At 37.4% G+C, this 25,227-nt stretch overlaps 1 protein-coding gene across 8 annotated transcripts in view; it reads left to right on the top strand.

The window, feature by feature from the left end:
- Nucleotides 1-25,227, top strand: part of LOC111539902 (general transcription factor IIH subunit 2) — a 33,274-nt gene that overhangs the window by 3,783 nt on the left and 4,264 nt on the right. For 7 of the 8 annotated variants that reach the window (XM_023207929.2, XM_023207928.1, XM_023207930.2 and 4 more), the window contains 13 exons: nucleotides 1,145-1,233; nucleotides 2,182-2,259; nucleotides 2,632-2,668; nucleotides 3,005-3,091; nucleotides 3,758-3,808; nucleotides 4,186-4,240; nucleotides 8,550-8,655; nucleotides 14,729-14,819; nucleotides 15,036-15,123; nucleotides 15,768-15,875; nucleotides 18,396-18,459; nucleotides 21,643-21,746; nucleotides 22,297-22,399. In XM_023207929.2, coding sequence (XP_023063697.1) covers nucleotides 1,178-1,233; nucleotides 2,182-2,259; nucleotides 2,632-2,668; nucleotides 3,005-3,091; nucleotides 3,758-3,808; nucleotides 4,186-4,240; nucleotides 8,550-8,655; nucleotides 14,729-14,819; nucleotides 15,036-15,123; nucleotides 15,768-15,875; nucleotides 18,396-18,459; nucleotides 21,643-21,746; nucleotides 22,297-22,399 — 1,028 coding nt within the window. In that variant the 5' untranslated portion in view covers nucleotides 1,145-1,177. Of the gene's footprint in view, nucleotides 1-1,144; nucleotides 1,234-2,181; nucleotides 2,260-2,631; nucleotides 2,669-3,004; nucleotides 3,092-3,757; nucleotides 3,809-4,185; nucleotides 4,241-8,549; nucleotides 8,656-14,728; nucleotides 14,820-15,035; nucleotides 15,124-15,767; nucleotides 15,876-18,395; nucleotides 18,460-21,642; nucleotides 21,747-22,240; nucleotides 22,400-25,227 lie in introns of those variants that run through there. The other variant, XM_023207935.1, reaches the window with a different exon arrangement.

Below are 25,227 nucleotides of genomic sequence, written 5' to 3'. Positions count from 1 at the left end.
CGAACTCCTGACCTCAGGTGATCCACTTGCCTTGGCCTCCCAAGTGCCAGGATTACAGGCGTGAGCCACTGCATTGGGACTCTGTTCCTGTTAATTCAATGAGGATAATGGCCTCCAGCTGTATCCATGTTGCTGCAAAAGACAGGATTTCATTGTGGGTTTTTTTTGTTGTTTTTTGGCTGCTAGTATTCCATGATATATTATGTACCACGTTTTCTTTATCCAGTGCACCACTGATGAGCATCTAAGTTGATTCAGTGTCTTTGCTATTTTAGATAGTGCTGTGATTAACATGAGTGCATGTGTACTTTTGGTAGAATGATTTTATTTTCCTTTGGGTATATACCCAGTATTGGGATTGTTGGGTCGACATACATGTGTCCAATAAATATATGAAAAAATGTTCAACATCACTGATCATTAGAGAAATGCAAACCAAAACCACAATGTAAATCAAAACCACAGAACCATCTCACCACCAGTCAGAATGGATATTATTAAAAAGTCAAAAAATAACAGATGCTGGCGAGGCTGTGGAGAAAAGGGAATGCTTATCCACTGTTGGTGGGAAGGTAGGTTAGTTCAGCCGCTGTGGAAAGCAGTTTGCAGATGTCTGAAAGAACTATGTTTCATTTTGTGTCCTTTTTTTTGAATTATGAGCCATAGCATTTACCCATTTAAAAATAATAAATGTGATTTAAAAACTTTTGATTATGAGAAAATTCAGACACACACAAAGAGAGATAGTACACTGAATCACATGTCACTCAGCTGTAATAGTTTACACCCATACTGACTCCTCACAATTTTACAGTCATGTGTCATGTGACACATCTATAAAGCATCTATAAAGCAATTTTGTCATGTGACATCTATAAAGCATTTTTGTTCTTTTACAAATCGTAAAAAGATGCTTATTTTTATTAGTGCCAAGTTTGTGTATCAATGTTCATATTATTTCTTGAAAATGAGAAATGGAGTTCTATGAAGACTTTTAATGACAATTATTAAGTAAAATACAAAGAATAAGATGACCTGGCATTCGATTTTTTTCACTTTGTATATGTGTCTAATTTTCAAATTGAATTGGATGCATTTTGTAACAAACACCTTTAGATAACTTACATTCTAATGGTTTTTACAGATTATTGAATAATAACATACGGTTTTGAAAAAAATGGATGAAGAACCTGAAAGAACTAAACGATGGGAAGGAGGCTATGAAAGAACATGGTAAGGAGAGCATTATTGCCCTGTCTTTTCTTTTAGACATTGTCTTTTTTGTTTTTTTTACAACTTTCTTAAAGTATATTTTACATTGTTAAAATTCATTCATTTCCAGTGTACAATTCAGTGATTTTTTATTAATACTTTACTGAGCTGTGCAGCCATTATCATAAACCAGTTTTAGAACATTGTAACCACTCCAGTAAGATCCTTCATGTCCATTTACAATTAATTTAATCTTGATTTAATTCCACCTGTAGGCAATCATTAGTCTACTTTTTGTCTCTAAATTTTAACCTTTTCTGGACATTTCACAAAAATGTGATCATATACAATCATGTGCCGCATAATGATGTTTTGGTCAAAGACAGACTGCATATATGACAGTGGTCCCATAATATTATAATACTGTATTTTTACTATACCTTTTCTATGTATGTTTAGATATACAAATACTGACCATTGTGTTACAGTTGTCTTTAATATATTCAGTATAGTAACATGCTGTACAGGTTCGTAACCTAGGCGTGTGGTAGGCTATACCATCTAGGTTTGTGTAAGTATTCCCTGTGATATTCACACAATAATGAAATCACCTAACAATGCATTTCTCAGAATGTATCCCTGTCAGTAAGCAATGCATGACTTATTATAGCATGGTGGTCTGCTGTGGCTGGCTTTCACTTATTTTCAAGACTCATCCATGTTGCAGCGTGTATTGATACTTCATTCCTTTTTTATTGCTGAATAGTATTCCCATCTATGGTTATGCCACATTGTTGTTTATCCATTCACTAGTCTGTGGATATTTAGGTTCTTTACGGTGTTTGGCTGTTAGGTAAATGCAGCCATGAACACTCATATGCAAATCTTTGTGTGGACATATATTTTCATTTCATTTGGGCTAGTAATCATTTTAGCTTGTCTTTTCAAACAAATAATTATGACTTATAGGGAGATTCTTAAAGAAGATGAATCTGGATCACTTAAAGCTACAATAGAAGACATTCTATTCAAGGCAAAGAGAAAAAGGTATGTAACCTTCCTACGTATGTTAAAAAGGTAAAATATATTCATTTTAAGCCTTTCTGTCTATAAACACTCCTCAGTACTTCACTTCAGCTGTGTTTCAGGGAAACTGACCTATTGTCTTCTGACTGTGGGGAAAGAACTAGCCACCTACCCTTGCCTCAGCAGGAAATGGTCTTTAGAGACTATCTACAATACCTGTAATTATGTGTATTGTATTCCATAAGTTAATTATTTACTCCACTAAAAATGCACATTATGACATTCTTAATCAGAATTAGAAAAAAAAAGGTCAATTGGAAAGTTGTATTTTTTGTGTGTGTTGGGGGGGATAGTACATTGAATTCCATTAAAATGTTTGTATAATTTTAACAGAGTATTTGAGCACCATGGACAAGTTCGACTTGGAATGGTATGTCATTATTTTTTACTAGTACAGAACTAGTTTAGGTTAGAGAAATATTCTGACTTGCTAGAAGAAACAATAGTGAAATAACAAAGTTTTTAAAAGAATACATTAAAAATATGTGCATAGAATATGTAATTATTAAATACTATTTTTACTAATCAAAAGGGCACTTGAGGCTGGGCACAGTGGCTCATGCCTATAATCCCAGCACTTTGGGAGGCCAAGGCAGGAGGATTGCTTGAGCCCAGGAGTTTGAGACCAACATGGGCAACAGAGTGAGACCCATTTTCTACAAAACAAAACAAGTACTTGAAATTGGCCCTTTCTTTTTTCTGGTAGATGCGCCACCTTTATGTGGTAGTAGATGGATCAAGAACAATGGAAGACCAAGATTTAAAGCCTAATAGACTGACGTGTACTTTAAAGGTAAGATTTAAATTTATGCTAAATCATTTAAATTTATACCAAAATCACTTAAATTTCTACTAAAAAAGTGGGGAAGAACACTGGATTCTAAAGGATATTTTTAAAGAATGCAATATTTTTTATTTTTTGCCTTGTATTTTTAGTTAGTACTAATGATAGCTAAGTAGAAGTACTGCCAGGTCATTTAGGGAAATTTTAAACCAACATAGCTAATTATTTGTGTTTTTAATTTCTATCCTCCCACCCCACTTCAGGATCTTGGTTTGTCAGTTATCCCTTTATTGAATCTTCATTCTCCTTTGCCTTACTTGAATCTGTCTCCTCAGATTACAAATACGTTCATATGATTCCTAATTTATCAAAACCTATTAATTCTGCTCATTCTCCCATCTCTCTTCATTGGATCTTTTCCTCGTTGAAATTTTTTCTGATACATCCAAATGGTTCCATCTTTTAAAACCTAGCTCAAACCTATCTCATTACCCACCATTTAAAATTAAGGTTTTTGCTGTTTAATATTTTTATTACTTAAAATTTTTTGAAAATCTGTAAGTTTAAAAGTCATGAGAAGTGATGCTTGACACAGGGTTCATAAACATCAGTTGGACATGTTCTTTATGATTGTTATTTTGCCTTTATCTAGTGTGTCTTTTTTTATTTAAACAGTTGTTGGAATACTTTGTAGAGGAATATTTTGATCAAAATCCTATTAGTCAGGTACGTATATAAATGATAGAATTCAGAATTAGATTCCTGTTTTGCTTCCAAATGTAATTTATTTTTTAAAATTGGACATGTATTTTGTGAATTACCCAAATTGTTTAACCAGTTTCCAGTATACTTAAAAATGAAAAGCATAATAACTCTAAAAGTTAAACAGTGTACGGTGAACTCATAGCTAAATTTATTTACCAAAAGCACCATGAGAAAAAGTTTCTCACCTGTTGCTTCTTTCTTTTGTAATTACTTGTTTATTTTAGCTATGCAAATTATTTTTTTTCTGCCCCAATATGATCTACAGGAATAGTTATATATATTCTTAATGGGAGGAAATAACTTGTTAGATTAATAATAATTTTTGTTTTTATTTCAAGATAGGAATAATTGTGACTAAGAGTAAAAGAGCTGAAAAATTGACTGAACTCTCAGGTATGCATAAAATTACCTTTACATGACTCAAGGACTTTGCTTTATTTACCCAACCTCTTAGCCCTGTTTGTATGTCTGCTTAATAAGTAACGTGAAGGGTTCCTCTGTCTTCTCTAGGGGAAACAATTTAATAACATTTCCCCCACCATTATATTCTTAGGATACAAGGTTAACTATTCTAAATTGAGTTCTTCATAGTGGTAAATAATAATTACATTGAATATAAATGTTTTTATTTAAAATCTATGTGTGCTTATCCTGAAATTTTTTTTTCTTTCTTTTTTTTTTTTTTTTGGAGACGGAGTCTTGCTCTGTCGCCAGGCTGGAGTGCAGTAGCGTGATTTCGGCTCACTGCAAAGTCCGCCTCACGGGTTCAAGCGATTCCCTGCCTCAGCCTCCTGAGTAGCTGGAACTACAGGTGCCCACCACCACGCCCTGCTAATTTTTTGTATTTTAATAGATATGGGGTTTCACCATGTTGGCCAGGATGGTCTCGATCTCTTGACCTTGTGATCAGCCTGCCTTGGCCTCTCAAAGCACTGGGATTACAGGCTTGAGCCACCGCGCCCAGCCTTATCCTGAAAATATTAAAATACAGTTATTGTAATCGTTTATAAAATCCAGTTAATCTTAAATTCTTAAAAAGTTAAGCATCTAATTTAAAAGGGAAAAAGTATAAAAATTAAACTGTAGCTATTGCTACTGTATCAATTTTTCTGCTTCCATGACATACCTAACTGAATTTTAGTTGCAAAACGTAGTAATGGCATTTTTTAATTTGCTTTGGTATATATGCTGTTACAAATTTGCATCACTGATTCTATTTTATTTTCTGTGAAATACACTGTCCCTTAAATCTGGTTCTCAACCTTTTATCCTTGACAACACACATAAGGGAAATGACATACTTTCTTCATTAGTAGTTTTTCATTAAATGCAGTGAGGAGTGAAATGTACGTTGGCTTGAAGTGATCCAAGAAACTCAGTTGTGAGTAACCAAAAGAATGTCACGCCAGCTTAGGTGCAGAAGGAACATTTTTGGCTATGTTCAAAGGTGGGCCAATTCCATATATAGTTGCTGCGTATGTTGGGGTCCTGGCTTTGTCTGGCTTCATTCTCGGATAGATTTTCTGGAAGTTGAAAAGATGTCTCTTAATTGTCCCAGTCTACATTGTACCCGTAGCCTATAGCTTCAGCACACATCTAGGGAGAACTCTGATTGGCCTGACTTGACGATTTGCCCATCCATGAACAAAGTGGCCAGTGAATGAAGTATTTTGTTTGTATGCTTCGATTGCCTGCCGATGCCCAGAGCAGGATAGAAGTAGGGTCAGCACCACATGAACTAAGCAGGATTATTATGTAGTGGAAGAAGATGGTTCCTCCAAGGTAGGGCTATAGGGTCAATACTTTCCTCTCACTTTACCCACCCCAAATTACCAGCAATTTTCTTTCTTTCTTTTTCTTTCTCTCTCTCTCTTTCTTTCTGTCTTTCCTTTCTGTTTTTCGTCTGTCTTTCTGTCTTTCTTAGAAGGAGTCTCTCACTCTGTGGCCCAGGCTGGAGTGCAGTGGCGCTATCTTGGCTCACTGCAACCTCCACCTCCCAGATTCAGGTGATCCTCCTGCCTCCCCTTCCCGAGTAGCTGGGATTACAGGTGTGTGCTGCCATGCCTGGCTAATTTTTTTTATTTTTAGTAGAGATAGAATTTCACCATGCTGGCCAGGCTGATCTCAAACTCCTGACCTCAGGTAATCCACCCACCTCAGCCTCCCAAAGTGCTGGGATTACAAGTGTGAGCCACTATGCCCAGCCCTAGCAGTTTTCTATGGATGTTAGTGAAGTCATATACGTAAAGATGAAAAATACTCTGGAGATTCTGACAGGCCTCTTGAAGCTACCTTTTTTCCTCCAATCAGACCACTGCTGTAAACCACACTGACACTATTATGGTATGCTTTTTTCCTATACCCATAACACAGTGGGAGATTAAAAATAATTTTGTAGGGTAGGAAGAGAAGTGGATAGAGAGCCAGGAGATCTAGGTTTGGGTGCTGCTGGTCCTGCAGTTAAGTAGGCATATGTCTTTGGGCAAATCATTTCACTTGTTTAGATTTAGATTAATTTTCTCACTTATGAAGTGAGGGATTTGGACTGCTTAGTGAGGTAGTTTTCATCTCTAAAATTTATGAATCTAAAATACTTGCAATAAATATTAAATATTACAAATAGTTAATATTTTAAAACTTACTCAGATGAATAAAAACTCAAGGGAGCTCCCAAGTTGATGAATAGACAAAGAAGACATGATTCACACAGAAAAAAACCCCAGAAATTAAATAAGGGAAACTAGTAATCCAAAAAAACTCCACCCAATTCCATAACATTTTATTTTTTAATATATTTTAAATGAGCAAAATTAAGTTTCAAAAGCAATATGTTGCTTGTGGAACCACAGAGAAACTGTTATTTATAGTGCTGATAGTCTTATAAATTAGTTCAGTATTTTTTAGAATGGCATAAAAATTGTTCCCTGAAATTATATTTAGGAATTGTTATGGAAGGAGAATGATCACTCTACAAAAATACTCTTTGTAACATTATGTGTAATAGTGACAGATTAAAAATTAAACATTTAAAAGTATACTTTGATGGATTATATTTTATGATAAAATCAATGATTTATAGATACATAGATTATTGTATTTAATGATACATAGATTATTGATTGATACGAAGACAGTGCTGAAATGGAACATGTTTACGGAATACTGTATTTCATTGAAACTCAGATTCCATCAATTACAATATACTTTTATAAGCCATTGAGAAGGAAAAGTCGTAGTAGTTAAACTTTGACACAATATCAAATGATATATGGGTTGGCTATACTAGCTTCTTGGTAATTTGACATGTCTGTCACTTTGGGGGCTGGGCGTGGCGGCTTACACCTGTACTCCTAGCACTTTGAGAGGCTGAGACCGGAGGATTGCTTGAATCCAGGAATTCAGGACTAGCCCGGACAACATGGTGAAACCCTGTCTCTACCAAAAATATAAAAAAAAATTTAGCCGAGTGTGGTGCCGGGCACCTGTAGTCCCAGCTACTTGGGAGGTTGAGGTGGGAGGATGGTTTGAGCCTGGGAGGTGGAGGTTGCAGTGAGCCAAGATTGCCCCATTGCACTCCAGCCTGGGCAACAGAGCCAGATCCTGTCTATAAAAAATTTTTATATTAAAAAGAAAAAAAAGGATTTGGCAACTTCTCCCCCCTTCATTTGAATCGCTTGGCATAAGATAGACAATCTTTTCAGATGCTATTTGGTAAGAGAAGATAACACAGCTTTGTCTATTTATGGGAATATTCCTTTCTTAGGTCGTGTAAAGCTCTTGATTTCTTCCCTCAAGAAAAATACGGGATTGCATGCATTCTTCCATCAATATTTGCTTCATTAATAATAAATTTATGCCTCATTGCTGTGTTCCACACCTTTCTACATAAATATATAGCCTTTTGTATTAACAACCTTTCTAAAAACATTTTATTGTTTGTTTTTTGAGATGGAGTTTCGCTGTTGTTGCCCAGGCTGGAGTGCAGTGGTGTGATCTCAGCTCACTGCAACCTCCACCTTCTGGGTTCAAGCGATTCTTGTGCCTCAGCCTCCCTAGTGGCTGGGATTACAGGTGTGTGCCACCACACCCAGCTAATTTTTGCATTTTTAGTACAGATGGGGTTTACACCATGTTGGCCAGGTGCGTCTTGAACTCCTGACCTCAGGTTATCTGCCTGCCATGGCCTCCCAAAGTGCTGGGGTTACAGACGTGAGCCACCGTGCCCGGCCTTAAAAACATTTTAAATGGCAGTTAAACTCACCATGAAGAGGACAATGTACATAATGCAATTGAAGCAACAACATGTGAAGACCTATTTGTAGGTTCACATATGAGCAGGCAAAGACTATGTTACAAGTGCTGCTGGCTACCAGTGATTATTAAACACATGCTGATTCCAGAGATGTTAAAATGTGAAAATGTATTGTTCTTAAAAATGATGAAATGTGGAAATATTAAGAGTAAAAAAATGCACCCTAGGTTAGTATTATTTTCAAATATGTATGCTAATCTATAAGGAGATTATTTGTATTCTGTTTTTCAGTATGAAGTGAGACTATTTACAAAATATTTCAGATAAAATTCCAACAGAAATGCAAATTGAAAGGATTCTGTTCTTTAACATCACAGAAATGTAAATTTTGAGAGAAAGAAACTTTTTTAATATATAGGATTTTATTTAAAGATCTTATTTCTGTTTTAGGAAACCCAAGAAAACATATAACGTCTTTGAAGAAAGCTGTGGATATGACCTGTCATGGAGAGCCATCTCTTTATAATTCCCTAAGCATGGCTATGCAAACTCTAAAGTTAGTATTATACATTATGTATAATTGAATTAGAAGTTTTTTACATGAGTTAAGTTGAAATGATGTGTTAATATGGGGCCCATAAACACAGCTATAACAAAATTGTTAAGTACGAAAAGTATGTAATGTCATTTATGATGTTTAGTGTGATGTTGGTTAGTAATTTTTATTTTACATTTTAGTAGGATGTTGTTAAAGGTTTTATAAAAATATAATTTAAAACTGTTGGCAATATCAATAGTACAAAAGAAATATGTTGGTAAAAAATATTTTATTAAAATGAAATTTAATGTAGTATAATAATTGTAAGTTGGTTGTACCTTTATAACATTTATTAATTTATTTTGAAAATAATGGCCAAAACCACAATTCCTTTTGCACCAACCTCATATATCTGTAAATTAATAGATATGGCAAGTTCAGCTATGTGGAATAGAGCCAAGACCCGAAAGGAAATACTTAGTATAGTTAAAGTTTATATGTGTATATATATATATATATATATATATATATATATATATATATATGTTTTTTTTTTTTTTTTTTTCTCGAGACAGAGTTTTGCTCTGTCACCTAGGCTGGAGTGCAGTGGCATGATCTCAGCTCACTACAACCTCCGCCTTCTGGGTTCAAGTGATTCTTGTGCCTCAGCCTCCCTAGTAGCTGGGATTACAGGTGTGTGCAACAGTGCCCAGCCAATTTTTGTATTTTTAGTACAGATGGGGTTTCACCATGTTAGCCAAGCTGGTCTTGAACTCCTGGCCTCAAGCGATCCGCTCACCTCAGCCTCCCTAAAGCTTACATATTTTATCTCTGGATAGTCTGTCCTGGCTCAGACTTTATAACTTTACATAATAGATATTTTTCTAGTTTTGAAGTGGATGAGAAGGAGATAACACATGTAACAGAGGTAAGTACAGTAGTAAGGTCTACCAGTGAGAGCTGAGAAGATAACAATGAAAATATAAGCAGGAAAGCTATAACTAACTGATAAAATTGCTGCAGAAAACATAGAAATGTCTATTTAGTATAGGTGAAAACTGGTCACCACAACTTAAAACTCTACAAGCTATCATTTTAATTAAATGGTTTACAAGATTAATGTTCGTGATTATTATGACTGAATTACTATGAGGTTAAATTACAGTAATCCCCCCTTATCTGCAGTTTCACTTTCCAGTTTTAGTTACTCTTGGTCTGAAAAATGTTAAATTGAAAATTTCAGTAATAAATAATTCATAAGATGTAAGTTGTATGCCATTCTGGGTAGCGTGATGAAATCCTACACCTTCCTTCTCTGTCCTGCCCAGGACGTGAATCATCCCTTGGTCCTGTAGATCCACACAGTATATGCTGCACACCCATGTAATGGCCTGAGTCATCAGATTAACTGTTGTTATTGACTGTCAAAACTATTGCAGTGTTTGTGTCATTTTACTTAATAATGACCCCAAAGTGCAGGAGTAGTGATGCCAGCACATTGTTATAATTGTTCTATTATTAGTTATTATTGTTAATCTCTTACTGTGCCTAATTTTTATACATTAAACTTGATCATAGGTGTGTATGTACAGGCACACCTCATTTTGTTGCACTTTTATTACACTTTTCAGATAACTTTTTTTTTTTTAACAAACTGGCAGTTTATGGCAACTCTGTGTTGAGCAAGTCTGTTGGTGCCATTTTTTTTAACAGCATGTGCTCACTTCATGCCTCTATATCACACTTGATAGTTCTTGCAATATTTCAAGCTTTGTAAATTATTGTTATATCTGTTATGGTGATCTGTGATCAGTCATCTTTGATGTTACTATTGTAATTATTTTAGGGCACCACAAACTGGGCCCATATAAGACAACAGACTTAATTGATAAGCGTTATGTGTGTTCTGACTGCTCCACCAACTGGCTGTTTTCCAGTCCGTCTCCCTCTGTTCGGGGCCCCCCATCTCCTAAGACAAAAAAATACTCAAATTACACCAATCATAACCCTTCAGTGGCCTCTGATTGTTCAAGAGAAAGGGGGAGTCGCATGTCTCACTTTAAATCAAAAGCTAGAAGTCATTGAGCTTAGTGAGGAAGGTATGTCAAAATGCAAGACAGGCTGAAAGCTAGGTCTCTTGTGCTAAACACTTAGTCAAATTGTGAATGTAAAGGTAAAGTTCTTGAAGGAAATTAAAAGTGCTTGGCTGGGCATGGTGGCTCTTACCTGTAACTGCAATACTTTGGGAGGCTGAGATGGGAGGATTACCTGAGGCCATGAGTTTGAGGCCAGCCCTGGTAACATAGCAAGACCCCCATCTCTACCAAAAAAAAAAAAATAGCCAGGCGCAGTGGCAAGCACCTGTAGTCCCTAACTTCTCAGGAGGCTGAGCCCAGTAGTTTAAGGCTGCAGTGAGCTATGATTGTGCTACTGCACTCCAGCTTGTATGATAGAGCAAGATCCTGTCTCAAAAAAAGAAACACATAATGGAAATTCAAAGTGCTGCTTCAGTGGACACATGAATGATAAGAAAGTGAAACAGCTTTATTGCTGATATGGAGAAAGTTTTAATGGTCTGGATAGAAGATTAAAGTAGCCACAACAGTCCTTTAAGTCAAATTCTAATCCAGAGCACGGCTCTAATTCTCTTCAATTCTATGAAGGCTGAGAGCAGTGAGGAAGCTGCGGAAGAAAAGTGTGACGCTAACAGAGCTGAGCTCATGAGGTTAATGAAAGAAGCTATCTCCAAAACAAAAGTGCAAGAGGGGCCAGGCACAGTGGCTCAGGCCTGTAATTCCAGCACTTTGGGAGGCCGAGGCGGGTGGATCATGAGGTCAGGAGTTCGAGACCAGTCTGGCCAACATAGTGAAACCCTGTCTCTACTAAAAATACAAAAAATTAGCCAGACGTGGTGTGCACCTATAATCCCAGCTACTCGGGAGGCTGAGGCAGGAGAATTGCATGAACCCAGGAGGCGGAGGTTGCAGTGAGCCGAGATCGTGCCATTGCACTTTAGCGCAGGCGATACTGTGAGACTGTCTCAAAAATAAAAAAGAAAAAAAAAAGTGCAAGAGGAAGCAGCAAGTTATCCAGAAGATCTAGCTAAAATAATTGATGAAGCTGACTACACTAAATATCAAATTTTCTTTTTCTTTTCTTTTGTTGTTGGTTTGTTTTTGAGACAGGGTCTTGCTCTGTCACCCAGGCTAGAGTGCAGTGGTGCAGTCATGGATCACTGCAGCCTCAAACTCCCAGGCTCAAGCTATTCTCCCAGCCCCCCAAGTAGGAGGGACTACAGGCATGTGCCACCACACCCAGCTAAGTTTTGTATTTTTTGTTGTTGTTGTTGTTTTTGTAGAGGTAGGGTTTCGCCACATTTCCCAGGCTGGTCTTGAACTCCTGGGCTCAAGCAGTCATCCTGCCTCTGCCTCCCAAAGTGCTGGGATTACAAGCGTGAGCCACTGCACCTGGCCTCATATTTTCAATGTAGATGAAACAGCCCTCTGTTGGAAGAAGATGCCATCTAGGATTTTCATAGCTAGAAGAAGTGAATGCTTCGTTTCAGAGCTTCATGGGATAGGCTTCCTCTCTTGTTAGGGGCTAATACAGCTGGTGACTTGATGTTGGCACCAATGTTTGTTACCATTCTGAAAATCCTAGAGTCCTTAAGAATTATGCTAAATCTATTCAGTCTGTGCTCTGCAAATGGAATAACAAAGTCCGGATGACAGCACATCTGTTTACAGCATGGCTTACTGAATATTTGAAGCCCATTGTTGAGATCTATCTCAGAAAAAAGATTTATTTCAAAATATTACTGCTCACTGACAATGCACCTAGTCACCCAAGAGCTCTAATTGAGATGTACAAGGAGATTAATGTTATTTTCATGTCTACTAACATAACACTTATTCTGCAACCCTTGGATAAAGGAATACTTTGAACTTTCACATCTAGATTATTTAAGAAATACATATCATAAGGCTGTGACTGCCATAGATGGATCTGGGCAAAGTACACTGAAAACCTTCTGGAAAGAATTCACCATTCTAAATGCCATTCATGGAAGGAGTTCAAAATGTCCACACTGGCTGGGTGTGGTGGCTCATGCCTGTAATCCCAGCACACTGGGAGGCCAAGGCGGGTGGGTCACTTGAGGTCAGGAATTCAAGACTAGTCTGGCCAACATGGTAAAACCCTGTCTTCACTAAAAATACAAAATGTATCTGGACATGGTGGTGCATGCCTGTAATCCCAGCTACTTGGGAGGCTAAGGCAGGAGAATTGTTTGAACCCGGGAGGTGAAGGTTGCAGTGAGCCAAGATTGCACTACTGCACTCCAGCCTGGGTGACAGAGCAAGAATCAGTCTCAAAAAAAAAAAAAGAATACCCCATGAACTTAGTTGATAAAGCATCAGTGGGGTTTCAAAGGAATGACTCCCATTTTGAAAGAGGTAATACTGTGAATAAAATGCTATGAATCAGCATTTGCATCCCTTTCATAAAAGGAAGGGTTGATCCATGTAGCAAACTACTTTGTCTTATTTTAAGAAATTGCCATAGCCAACTCACCCTTCAGAAAGCACCACTCTGATCAGTCAGCGGCCATCAACATCAAGGCAAGACTCTCCATCAACAAAAAGATATTATTCACTGACAGCTCAGTTGATTTTTAGCAATAAAGTATTTTTCATTAAGATGTGTACTTTTTTTTAGATACAATGCTGTTGCACACTTATTAGACTACAGCATAGTGTAAACAGAACTTTTTTTTTTTTTTTTGAGATGGAATCTCATTCTGTCACCCAGGCTGGAGTGCAATGGCACAATCTCGGCTCACTGTAAGCTCCGCCTTCCGGGTTCACACCATTCTCCTGCCTCAGCCTCCCGAGCAGCTGGGACTACAGGCGCCCACCACCACGCCCGGCTAATGTTTTTGTATTTTTAGTGTAGACGGGGTTTCACCATGTTAACCAGGATGGTCTCGATCTCCTGACCTCGTGATCCACCTGCTTCGGCCTCCCAAAGTGCTGGGATTACAGGTGTGAGCCACCACCCCCGGTCGTAACCAGAACTTTTATATACACTAGGAAACCTGAAAGTTCATGTGACTTGCTGTATTGCAAGTATTTATTGTGATATTTGCTTTATTGCTGTGGTCTGGAACCAACCCTGCAGTATCTCCAAGGTATGCCTGTATTGGGAAAAACATGGTATAGTCAGCCCTCCGAATCCTCGGTTCTGCTTCTGTGAATTCAATCAACCACACATCGAAAATACTTGGAAAAAAATTGTACCTGTACTGAACAAATAGACATTTTTTCTTGTCATTATCCCCTAAAAGAGGATAACAATTATTTACATAGTATACATTGTATTAGGTATTATCAATAATCTAGAGATGTCTTAAAACATGTGGGAGGATGTGTACAGGTTATATGCAAATGCTATGCTATATTGTATCTGGGACTTGAGCGTCTGCAGATTTTGGTATCCATAGCAGGTCCTGAAATCAATCCCCCAAGGATACCGAAGGATGACTGTATATATAGGGTTCAGTACTATCCTTGATTTCAGTTATCCATTGGGGGTCTTGGAATGTATCCTCTGCAGATAAGAGGGGACTACTATATAGTCTTCTAGAAAAAAGTGTGTGTTACTATTTTGAAGCCACCTCTATATACTTTAAAGCTGATCCATATGATATTGCCACATTTTAAAGTTTATCTATATATTATTGTATTTCTTAGTGTATACTTTAGACTTTGTATGAAACAAGCCACTGGAATGTAAGCTTCATGATGTTGGGAACATTGTCAGTCTTGTTTATCACTCTATCCCCAGAACTTGAGAGTACTCAGTATGTATTAAATGAATCAATTAACAATTTTTTGAAATGCGTAGTTCATCTTAGAAAAATTTACATTAAAGTGTTTAAAATATACTCACAACCTTTCCTTGCATTATCGAAACAAATGAGGTATTCTGTAGTCTAAATGTGTAGTCCTATGTTTACTATTCTTTTTGGGTAAATTTTTTGGTAGTGTAATTTATTGTACCTAATTGAAGTGTATTTTATCTTTCTTTTAAGACACATGCCTGGACATACAAGTCGAGAAGTACTAATCATCTTTAGCAGCCTTACAACTTGTGATCCATCTAATATTTATGATCTAATCAAGGTACACCAAAAAATCAAAACCCAAGTTACAACTCTAAAGAGAATTCTGTAGCAAATTTGTTTATATATATATATATTTGTGTGTATAATTCATCTTTGTGGTAGATGTAGTGAATTTATCACTAGTTTTCAGAGCATTCTTTATTTTTCAAATACATTAATTCTTAAATGTTTTTCTTCTTTCCTAAAACTATCTATCTACTTGGATTTTATGAAGACCCTAAAGGCAGCTAAAATTAGAGTATCTGTTATTGGATTGTCTGCAGAGGTTCGCGTTTGCACTGTACTTGCTCGTGAAACTGGTGGTATATATATAATTTCTTTAATATTTGCTCATAATTACTGTGTAGGAAATAATTTATTAATTAAATTAGGATGTTTTAATCTGTTCTGAGGTACTAAAAGTAGTCTAAAATATGGGCAGTCATCTTAAATATATCATTGATTCTGTAAGAAATCATCTCAAAATGCAAAGGGTTTTCAGTACTTATGTCAGTATTTAGAGGAAGTATTATAACTCTTGGAAAGCTGGAAATTTTACTGTATGTAATTCTTTATAAAGATTTTATAACTTGTCTTTAATTAAATTCTAATTACAGGCCAGACATGATGGCTCTGCCTGTAATTCCAACATTTTGGTAGGCCAAGGCAGGAGAATCACTGGAAGCCAGAAGTTTGAGATTAGGCTGATTAACATAGTGAGACCTGTCTCTATTTATATGTTAAAATAGTAATAATAGTAATAATAATCAATTGTAATTACAGTTATTCCTAGAGAAGATGGTTTAGATATGTTATTTAAATAAGGTTTTAAAAGTGATAATTTAGCTGAAATCATTATTTTGAAAATGTACATTTTCAGATGATAAAACTTTTACAGAATTACATAGAATGTATACTTCGTTATGTCTATGAAGCTGTTTTTTTTTTTTCCTTTTCATCTTGTTAGGCACATACCATGTTATTTTAGATGAAAGCCATTACAAAGAGTTGCTCACACATCATGTTAGTCCTCCTCCTGCTAGCTCAAGTTCTGAATGCTCCCTTATTCGTATGGGTAAGTGTTTTTATGTTTTTAAAAAATATATATCTAGGCTCTCTGTTTTTATTTGCAGAAGTTGTTTTAATATTTAAGAATTTTTAAAGAAAAAATATGCTTGTTGAAGCAATTTTGGAAAGTACAGAGAAGTAAAAAAAAAAAAAAAAAAAAGTTAAAACTACCAGTAGTCCTGTCACCCAGAAAATACCGTTGGCTTTCTTTATTTTTAAGGCTAGAAAGGTAAAAACTGTGTTTATAGAAAAATACTTATATTAAGCTGGACGTGGTGGCTCACACCTGTAATCTCAGCACTTTGGGAGGTCAAGGTGGGCGGATCACGAGGTCAGGAGATCAAGACCATCCTGGCTAACATGGTGAAACCCCATCTATACTAAAAATACCAAAAATTAGCCGGATGTGGTGGCGGGTGCCTGTAGTCCCAGCTACTCGGGAGGCTGAGGCAGGAGAATGGCATGAACCCAGGAGGCAGAGCTGGCAATGAGCCGAGATTGCGCCACTGCACTCTAGCCTGGGCGACAGAGCAAGACTCCGTCTCAAAAAAAAAAAAAAAAGAAAAAAAGAAAAATACTTATATTAAGAAATTTTTTAAATAAGCTACAAAAGCCAGGCGTGGTGGCTCATGCCTGTAATCCCAGCACTTTAGGAGGCCGAGGCTAGCAGATCACCTGAGGTCAGGAGTTTGAGACCACCCTAGCCAATATGGCGAAACCCTGTCTCTACTAAAAATTTAAAAAAATGGCTGGGCATAGTGGCAGACGTCTGTAATCCCAGCTACTCAGGAGGTTGAGGCAGGAGAATCACTTGAACTCAGGAGGCGGAGGTTGCCATGAGCTGAGATTGCGCCACTGCACTCCAGTCTGGGTGGCAGAGCAAGACTGTCTTAAAAAAAATAAAAATGAAATAAGCTACAGAATTCTCTGTACTGTATGATCAAAGCTGTGTAATACAAACTGCAAAGACAAAGCTTGCAGGGAAGTACACCAAATTGCTCAAAGGAGGGGAAATTATTGGTTTTTGATCACTTTTTCTTTCTTTCTTTTTTTTTTTTTTTTGAGACAGAGTCTCACTCTATTGCCTAGGCTAAAGTGCAGTGGCACGATCTCAACTCGCTGCAACTTCTGCTTCCTGGGTTCAAGCAATTATCCTGCCTCAGCTTCCCGAGTAGCTGGGATTATAGGCGGGCACCACCACACCCAGCTAATTTTTGTATTTTTAGTAGAGACGGGGTTTCAGCATGTTGGCCAGGCTTGTCTTGAACTCCTGACCTCGTGATCCGCCCGCCTCAGCCTCCCAAAGTGCTGGAATTCCAGGCGTGAGCCACTGCACCCGGGCTTGGATCACTTTTTTAAAATGTTATTATTTTTTTCTATTTTACAAAAATGTTACAATGAAGATTTATTATATTTATATTGAAAAAAGGTATAACTTTTAAATGGAAAAAGAATCTCCTTATTTAATATATATATTTTTAAATGTTAATGAAGTAGGATGCTTTTCTACTTTTGGCCTTTTGTATTACTAGTCGACCTCTCTTTTCCACGGTCTTCTCATGTGTTTAATGGTGTTAGTAACTACCTTATTCTGTGTTGCAAGGATTGAGTTGATACAGATGATGCATTTAGAATAATGCTTGATGTAAACATTCAATACATTTTAGATCTTATTTAGCTAATCTTTTTGATTTACTGATATATATTCTTATTCCATTTTAAGGTTTTTTAAATTTGTAATTTGTTTGTTAGAGTCTTTTAGGAATATTAACCTTTTCTTAGTCACCTGATGCAAATATTTTTCGTGTTGGTTATTTGCCTTTACTTTTATTTATTTGTTTTGATATGTAGATACATTTAAATTTTTTATGTAATATCTCTTTTTAAAAATGGTTTCTGCTTTTCCTGAACATGTTTTCAGAATTTAAAATTATATATGGAAAACAAATTACATGAAAGATTTGAGCATTTCAAAATTTTAAACATAAAAGTATAAACTTAGATAAAATGAAGGTGTACTATATCTTTAGTTGTATCAGAAATGATGTAAAAATTACAACCTCTTTAAAAAGTAGTGTTGATCATTATTAAGTTAGAAAATATATAGCTGGGCATGGTGGCGGATGCCTGTAATCCCAGCCACTTGGGAGGCTGAGGTGGGAGAATCACTTGAACCCGAGTGGTGGAGGATACAGTGAGCCAAGATAACGCCACTGCACCCCAGCCTGGGTGACAGAGCAAGACTCCATCTCGAAAAAAAAAAAAAAAAGAAAAGAAAAAGAAAAATATATATATGAACTTCAGAATCTGAGGTCATATATATAGACAGATCTTTCCCCCGTTTCCTCTACTTTTTCTTGTAGCTTGGAATTCGTTTCATCATGCTATAATAAGCTTATCTGAAAGGTGGTAAAGTGATATTTTGTGCAACTTCATTGGCTTTTTGATAAGAACATCTTTAGGTTCTTAGTCCTAGAATTCTGCTGTTTGCTTGGAAAAAGAAAGTAATACATTTTCTTCTATGAAGGATTTCCTCAGCACACCATTGCTTCTTTATCTGACCAGGATGCAAAACCCTCTTTCAGCATGGCGTAAGTAAAGACCTTGAAAATATCAGTGATAATGTTTTTACATTTTTAATTCCTTCTTTTAAGTTATAAATTCAAAAGATAGGCAATGAAGAGTATGTCTGTATACTTGTATGGCGAGATCTTCAGGATATATTACTAAGTAAAATAGTAAGTTTGAGAGAATTTTGTAGTATGCTACTGATCACCTAAGAAGAAAGTAGAGATGTAAGTGGATATATTTGCTTGTTTATGTTAATAATAAAAACAGTAGTATGGAAATAATAAAAACTTAAAAGGGGTGGAAGGGGAAGTTTTTTTTTTTTTTATGTTTATCTCAATGAGTGCGTAGGGAAAAGCAAAGGGATAGACCCTAGACTTTTCTGAATGCATCACTTAATGATAGGGATCCGTTCTGAGAAATGCGTCATTAGGTGATACCATCGTTGTGCAAACATCACAGAGTGCACTTACACAAACCTAGATAGTGTAGCCTACTAACATCACAGTTATATGGTATAGCCTATTTCTCCTAGGCTGCACACCTATACAGCATATTGTGTACTGAATAATGTAGGCAGTTGTAATGTAACACTTAGTGTTTGTGTAACTAAACACAGAAAAGGTGCAACTGAAGTGTGGTATTATCTTATGGGACCACTGTCATGTATGTGGTCCATCACTGACCAAAATGTTACATAGAATATTACTGTACCATGTTTTAACTTCAGAGCTTTGTATTTTACATAATTATAAAACAAAATTAAATTTAAGAGAGTAATTCTTAAAAATCACAAGATTTCTGCCTCCAGCCAAAAAGGTGTAATAGGGACTAGATTTACCCTCTTGTCAAAAAAAGTAGCAAAGTATATAAAACAGTGGTTTTCAGACATTGGACAGCAAGCCTTGTGATAATGATCCCTGAAAAAAAGGAAACAAATGAGATGGGCCCTAAGAGCACTCCAGCTTACTGCCTGGATGGAATTTCCAGGCTGCAGACAGAGGCTGGAGATGTTGTTGAGTTGAAGAAACAAAGTTCATCTTTCAAGGAGGCTGAGATGGTGATAATTTTGCAGGTCAGAGTACTGGAGAGGAAAGAGCTGCACAGAGAGAACTCTCTGGGGAGCTGCAGAGACTCTGGGGAGCTGCTCATGAGTCAGCAGCTGAGTGTTGATCAGCACTTTCGTGTGAGGAGACCACTGGAAGTCAGGGAAAGAATCACTGGAAAGCAGCAGACAGAGCAATTCCCAGAGCTCACACAGGGAACATTCATGTTCTCACTAGTCTGTATGGAAATACCTCTTAACATGACAGGCATTGAATAGAGTCCACAGTAATGGGATCAAATTAATTCTATCACAAGAACTGGAACCAGAGGCAAAAAAAAAAAAAAAAAAAGAGAGAGAGAAAAATCTAGACTAACAGCTGTTCTGGACCAGCCTAACAAAGCTTAAAAGCAAGTTTTGAAGAGATTAAACTATTTCCAAGTTAATGAAGTATATTCTAGAACAAACTCTTAAATATTTAAGGGAATACAAAAAAAAAAGAAAAAGAAAAAATCCAGCACCCAAAACAAAGCAAAATTCACAATGTCTGGCAAAGCAAAATTCACAGTCCCTGGCAGAAATTACCAAGGATGCAAAGGAAAATATGACCTATAAAACGGAGAAAAATCACAGAATGGAAACATACCCAGAAATAACCCAGTTGGTAGAATTTATAGACAAAGGGTTGGGTGCAGTAGCTCTTGCCTGTAATCCTAGCACTTTGGGAGGCTCAGGTGGGTGGATCACTTGAGCCTAGGAGTTCAAGATCAGTATAGCCAACATGGTGAAACCCATCTCTACTAAAAACACAAAAATTAGCCAGGCCTGGTGGCGCACGCCTGTAATCCCAGCTACTCAGGAGGCTGAGGTACAAGATACACTTGAACCCAGGAGCTAGAGATAGCAGTGAGCTGAGATCGTGCCATTGCACTCCAGCCTGGGTGACAGGCTAAAAAAAAAAAAAAAAAAAGAATTAGTAGACAAAGATGTTAGGACAACAATTATAGTATAAATGTACTCTGTATGTTCAGGATATTACAGAACATGAGAATGGTAAGAAGAGATATGGAAGGTATAAAAAAGACCCAAATCAAACTTCTAGTGATGAAGAAGAATACAGTGTTTTAGATGAAAACTATATTGGCTGGGATTAACAGCAGATTAGACACTACAGAAGAAATAAATTAGTAAATTCAAAGATAGTAATAGAAACTTTAAAATAAAAATGAAGGGCTGGGTGTAGTGGCTCACATCTGTAATCCCAGCACTTTGGGAGGCCGAGGCAGGCAGATCACTTGAGACCAGGAGTTTGACACCAGCCTGGCCAACATGATGAAACCCCATCTCTACTAAAAATACAAAAATTAGCTGGGCGTGGTAGCACGTGCCTGTAATCCCAGCTGCTCAGGAAGCCAAGCACGAGAATTGCTTGGACCTGGGCGGCGGAGGCGGTGAGTTGAGATTGCGCCACTGTACTCCAGCTTGGGCAATAGAGTGAGACTCTGTCTCAAAAAAAAAAAAAAAAAAAAAAACTGAAGAGAGGGCAAAAAATGAATGTAGCATAATTGAGCTATAAGACATACAGATTTAAAAATAGACTTTCAGCCCAGGCACAGTGGCTCACACCTATTATCCCAGCACTTTGGGAAGCTGAGGCAGGTGGATCATTTGAGGCTAGGAGTTCAAGACCAGCAACATAGTGAGACCCCCATCTCTACAAAAAGTTATAAATTTTTTAAAAATATAGACTAATTTTGTTTTTTTTTTTTTTTTGAAATAGAGTTTCACTCTTGTCACCCAGGCTGGAGTGCAGTGGTTCTATCTCAGCTCACTGCAACCTCTGCTTCCTGGGTTCAAGCAATTCTGCTTCAGTCTCCCAAGTAGCTGGGATTACAGATGCCCAGCTAATTTTTGTATTTTTTAGTAGAGACGAGGCTTCACCATGTTGGCCAGGCTGGTCTTGAACTCCTGACCTCAGGCGATCCACCCGCCTTGGCCTCCCAAAATGCTGGGATTACAGGTGTGAGCCACTGCACCCGGCCAAAAATACAGCCTTTTAAATAGATTTTTAAATAGTGTCAAGATTTTAAGGTCAAGATAATGTGCTTTCCTGCTCTAACTTTTCAGATTCTTATATATTACCTTTTTTTTCCCTCTACAGGCATTTGGATGGCAATACTGAGCCGGGGTTAACATTAGGAGGCTATTTCTGCCCACAGTGTCGGGCAAAGTACTGTGAGCTACCTGTTGAATGTAAAATCTGTGGTAAGAAACCAACTATTCATTATTCAGTAAATGTTGAATGACTTCTTACCTGTATTGCTGCTAAAATTAATGTAAATGTTAAGTTATTCCTATGTTTCTGGAATTAATCTGTGCAAAGAAAAATAGATTACTTTTTAAATTGAGTGCCTAGTACTTCACTTCCAGATATAAATGTAGCATTCTAGTTTTCTGATCCTCTTTCTGAAAAAAGTATATTCTTTAAAGGCAGTGCAGTAGATCTAGTAGACATTTTTCCATCTCTTACCTTTATAAAGTAAATATATACAAGAATGAAGAATTAAACTAATAGAATTGTCTAATTTTATTTCATTTATAAGTAAGCAAATAGACCAAGACAGGTTGGTTACATACTTAGTGATAGAACTAAGATTCCATCCTACAATCTTCTGTTATAGCCACAGGTAAAATGAATAACTGCCATCCTAAAAGAAACGGAAAATATTCTGCCAAAGTTACATCTTTTGTCTTTTCAGCTGTTGTCTTCATGAGGTTTGGACTGCTCAACATGTCTCTCTGCTTAATGTGTTAGGTCTTACTTTGGTGTCTGCTCCCCACTTGGCACGGTCTTACCATCATTTGTTTCCTTTGGATGCTTTTCAAGAAATTCCCCTAGAAGAATATAATGGAGAAAGGTATATCAGTTTGGATTAATTTATATCTGTTATAAGTGGTAAGCTAATGTTTGAATAGATTGTTGCTACCTTAAAAAATAATCCTATTGGCTTGGACAAGAGTACTTCTAATATGGACGATGAGATGAAGAATGTCGTGGTTATGATTGAAATGACTCATTGTTAAATAGATCTGAATCTCCAGAAACCAAATAATTTCACTAAACCCACGTATGTATAAATAAGGGTAATGATTGTACTACTAAATCAGTTTTCCAGAAGGAAAAGAAAAAAAACCCTGACTGGTAGTATTCACAGATTTCCTGGTTTGAATACTCCCACTATGGCCAATTTTTAGCTACCAATGAACAACCAGTTCTCAAAATCCTTTAATACATATTTAACAATATATCCTCTTGAGCCAGTACAATCCAGTCCTAGCATACTACTGAAAATAAGAGGCTCATTCAGCACTTTGGGAGGCTAAGGTGGGAGGATCACTTGAGGCCAGGAGTTGAAGACTAGCCTGGGCAACATAGTGAGACACCATCTCTTAAAAAAGAAAAAAGCTGGGCATGGTGGCTCGTGCCTGTAATCCCAGCACTTTTGGAGGCCAAGGCAGGCAGATCACCTGAGGTCAGGGGTTCAACACCAGCCTGTTCGACCCCACCTCTACTAAAAATACAAAATTTAGCCCAGTGGTGGCGCATGCCTGTAATCCCAGCTACTCGGGAGGCTGAGGCAGGAGAATTGCTTGAACTCGAAAGGCGGAGGTTATGGTGAGCTGAGATCGCGCCGTTGCACTCCAGCCTGGGCAACAAGAGCGAAACTTTGTCTCAAATATAAAATAAAATAAAATAAAAATCTGGCATAACATAATTTACCTAAAATCTTTAAGTATTTTTAAGAATGGTATTTGTGTGAAATACAACAAATAAAGTCTGAAATAGAGGTAGTCAATCTTTTATCGAATAGTTTTCAGAAAATACAGATTTACTACTTTTAAGAACATCCAGGATCGCTTGGGCATGGTGGCTCATGCCTGTAATCCCAGCACTTTGGGAGACCGAGGCAGTTGGATCACCTGAGGTCAGCGGTTCGAGACCAGCGTGGTCAACATGGTGAAACACCGTCTCTACTAAAAATACAAATATTACCCGAGTGTGGTTGGAGGTTCCTGTAACCCTCAGCTACTCAGGAGGCTGAGGCAGGAGAATCGCTTGAACCTGGGAGGCAGAGGTTGCAGTGAGCCAAGATCACACCATTGCACTCCAGCTAGGCGACAAGAGCGAAACTCCATTAAAAAAAAAAAAAGAGGCCAGGCACGGTGGCTCAAGCCTGTAATCCCAGCACTTTGGGAGGCCGAGACGGGCGGATCACGAGGTCAGGAGATCGAGACCATCCTGGCTAACACGGTGAAACCCCGTCTCTACCGAAAAATACAAAAAAACTAGCCGGGCGAGGTGGTGGGCGCCTATAGTCCCAGCTACTCAGGAGGCTGAGGCAGGAGAATGGCTTGAACCCGGGAGGCGGAGCTTGCAGTGAGCTGAGATCCGGCCACTGCACTCCAGCCCAGGGGACAGAGCAAGACTTCGTCTCAAAAAAAAAAAAAAAAAGAACATCCAGGATTTAGGAATCACATTAAACGCTTACTGGCTAGCAGAAGACAATTATGTATCCATCTTTTTTTTTTTTTTGAGACGGAGCCTTTCTCTGTCGCCCAGGCTGGGGTGCAGTGGCCGGATCTCAGCTCCCTGCAAGCTCTGCCTCCCGGGTTCACGCCATTCTCCTGCCTCAGCCTCCCGAGTAGCTGGGACTACAGGCGCCCGCCACTTCACCCGGCTAGTTTTTTAAATGTATTTTTTAGTAGAGAGGGGGTTTTACCGTGTTAGGCAGGATGGTCTTGATCTCCTGACCTCGTGATACGCCTGTCTCGGCCTCCCAAAGTGCTGGGATTACAGGCTTGAGCCACTGCGCCCGGCTTATGTATCCATCTTGCTTTTCACACTTAAATCATTTGGAAGTCATTTAACGTCACCATATCTAGATGAGTGTTGTTTTTGAAATTGTTGCATATTTCAGGGATAATTATGGTTTATATAACCAATTGCTTCCTGTTGGATATAAGATTTTTTTTTTTTTTTGCTATTAACAAATAATGCTTATATCTATATTTTTGAACATTTGTACAAGTATAAATGCATGGTAAATTCCTAGAGGTAAAATTACTGAGTCAAGAGTTTTACATGTTTTGTGAATTTTGATAGATATTATAAAGTTGTTCTTCAAAGAAGTTTCATTTATTGTTTTCCCACATTTAGCCAACATTAGGTATTATGAAACTTTTTTATATTGGCTAAAACTGACAGACAAAAAAAAAAAAAGTCTCATTGTTTTAGCTTGGTATTTATTTGCTTATGGTTGAGGTTAAATGTAGTAGAAAGGAAAAACCCAGTACTATAGAAGATGGAGTTGAAGAAATGTTCCAGAAAGTACAATAAAAGGAGTAAAATAAAGAAGTTGAAATAGGAGAGTAAAGATAAGAATACTGGGGATTCATCCAGAAGGTCCAGTATGACAATAATATAAGAAAAAAAAAAGTAGGATAGAAAATCATCAAAGACATAATTCAAAGAAATTTTCTGTTGAAGGACAGAACTTTATAGATTGAAAGGGTCTATTGGCTGGGAAGGGTGGCTCATAGCTCTAATGCTTGTACTTTGGGAGACCGAGATGGGGATCACTTGAGGCCAGGAGTTCCAGGCCAGCCTGGGTCACATAGCAAGACCTCATCTCTACAACAAAGATAAAAGAAAGGGACTGCCAAGTGCCTGACAGTATTGAAGGAA

Source organism: Piliocolobus tephrosceles, chromosome 4 (assembly GCF_002776525.5).
Source record: "Piliocolobus tephrosceles isolate RC106 chromosome 4, ASM277652v3, whole genome shotgun sequence".
NCBI classification, from domain to species: Eukaryota; Metazoa; Chordata; class Mammalia; order Primates; family Cercopithecidae; genus Piliocolobus; species Piliocolobus tephrosceles.
The sequence above is the reverse complement of the archived record's forward strand: the minus strand, read 5'-3'. Positions and strand labels throughout refer to the sequence as shown.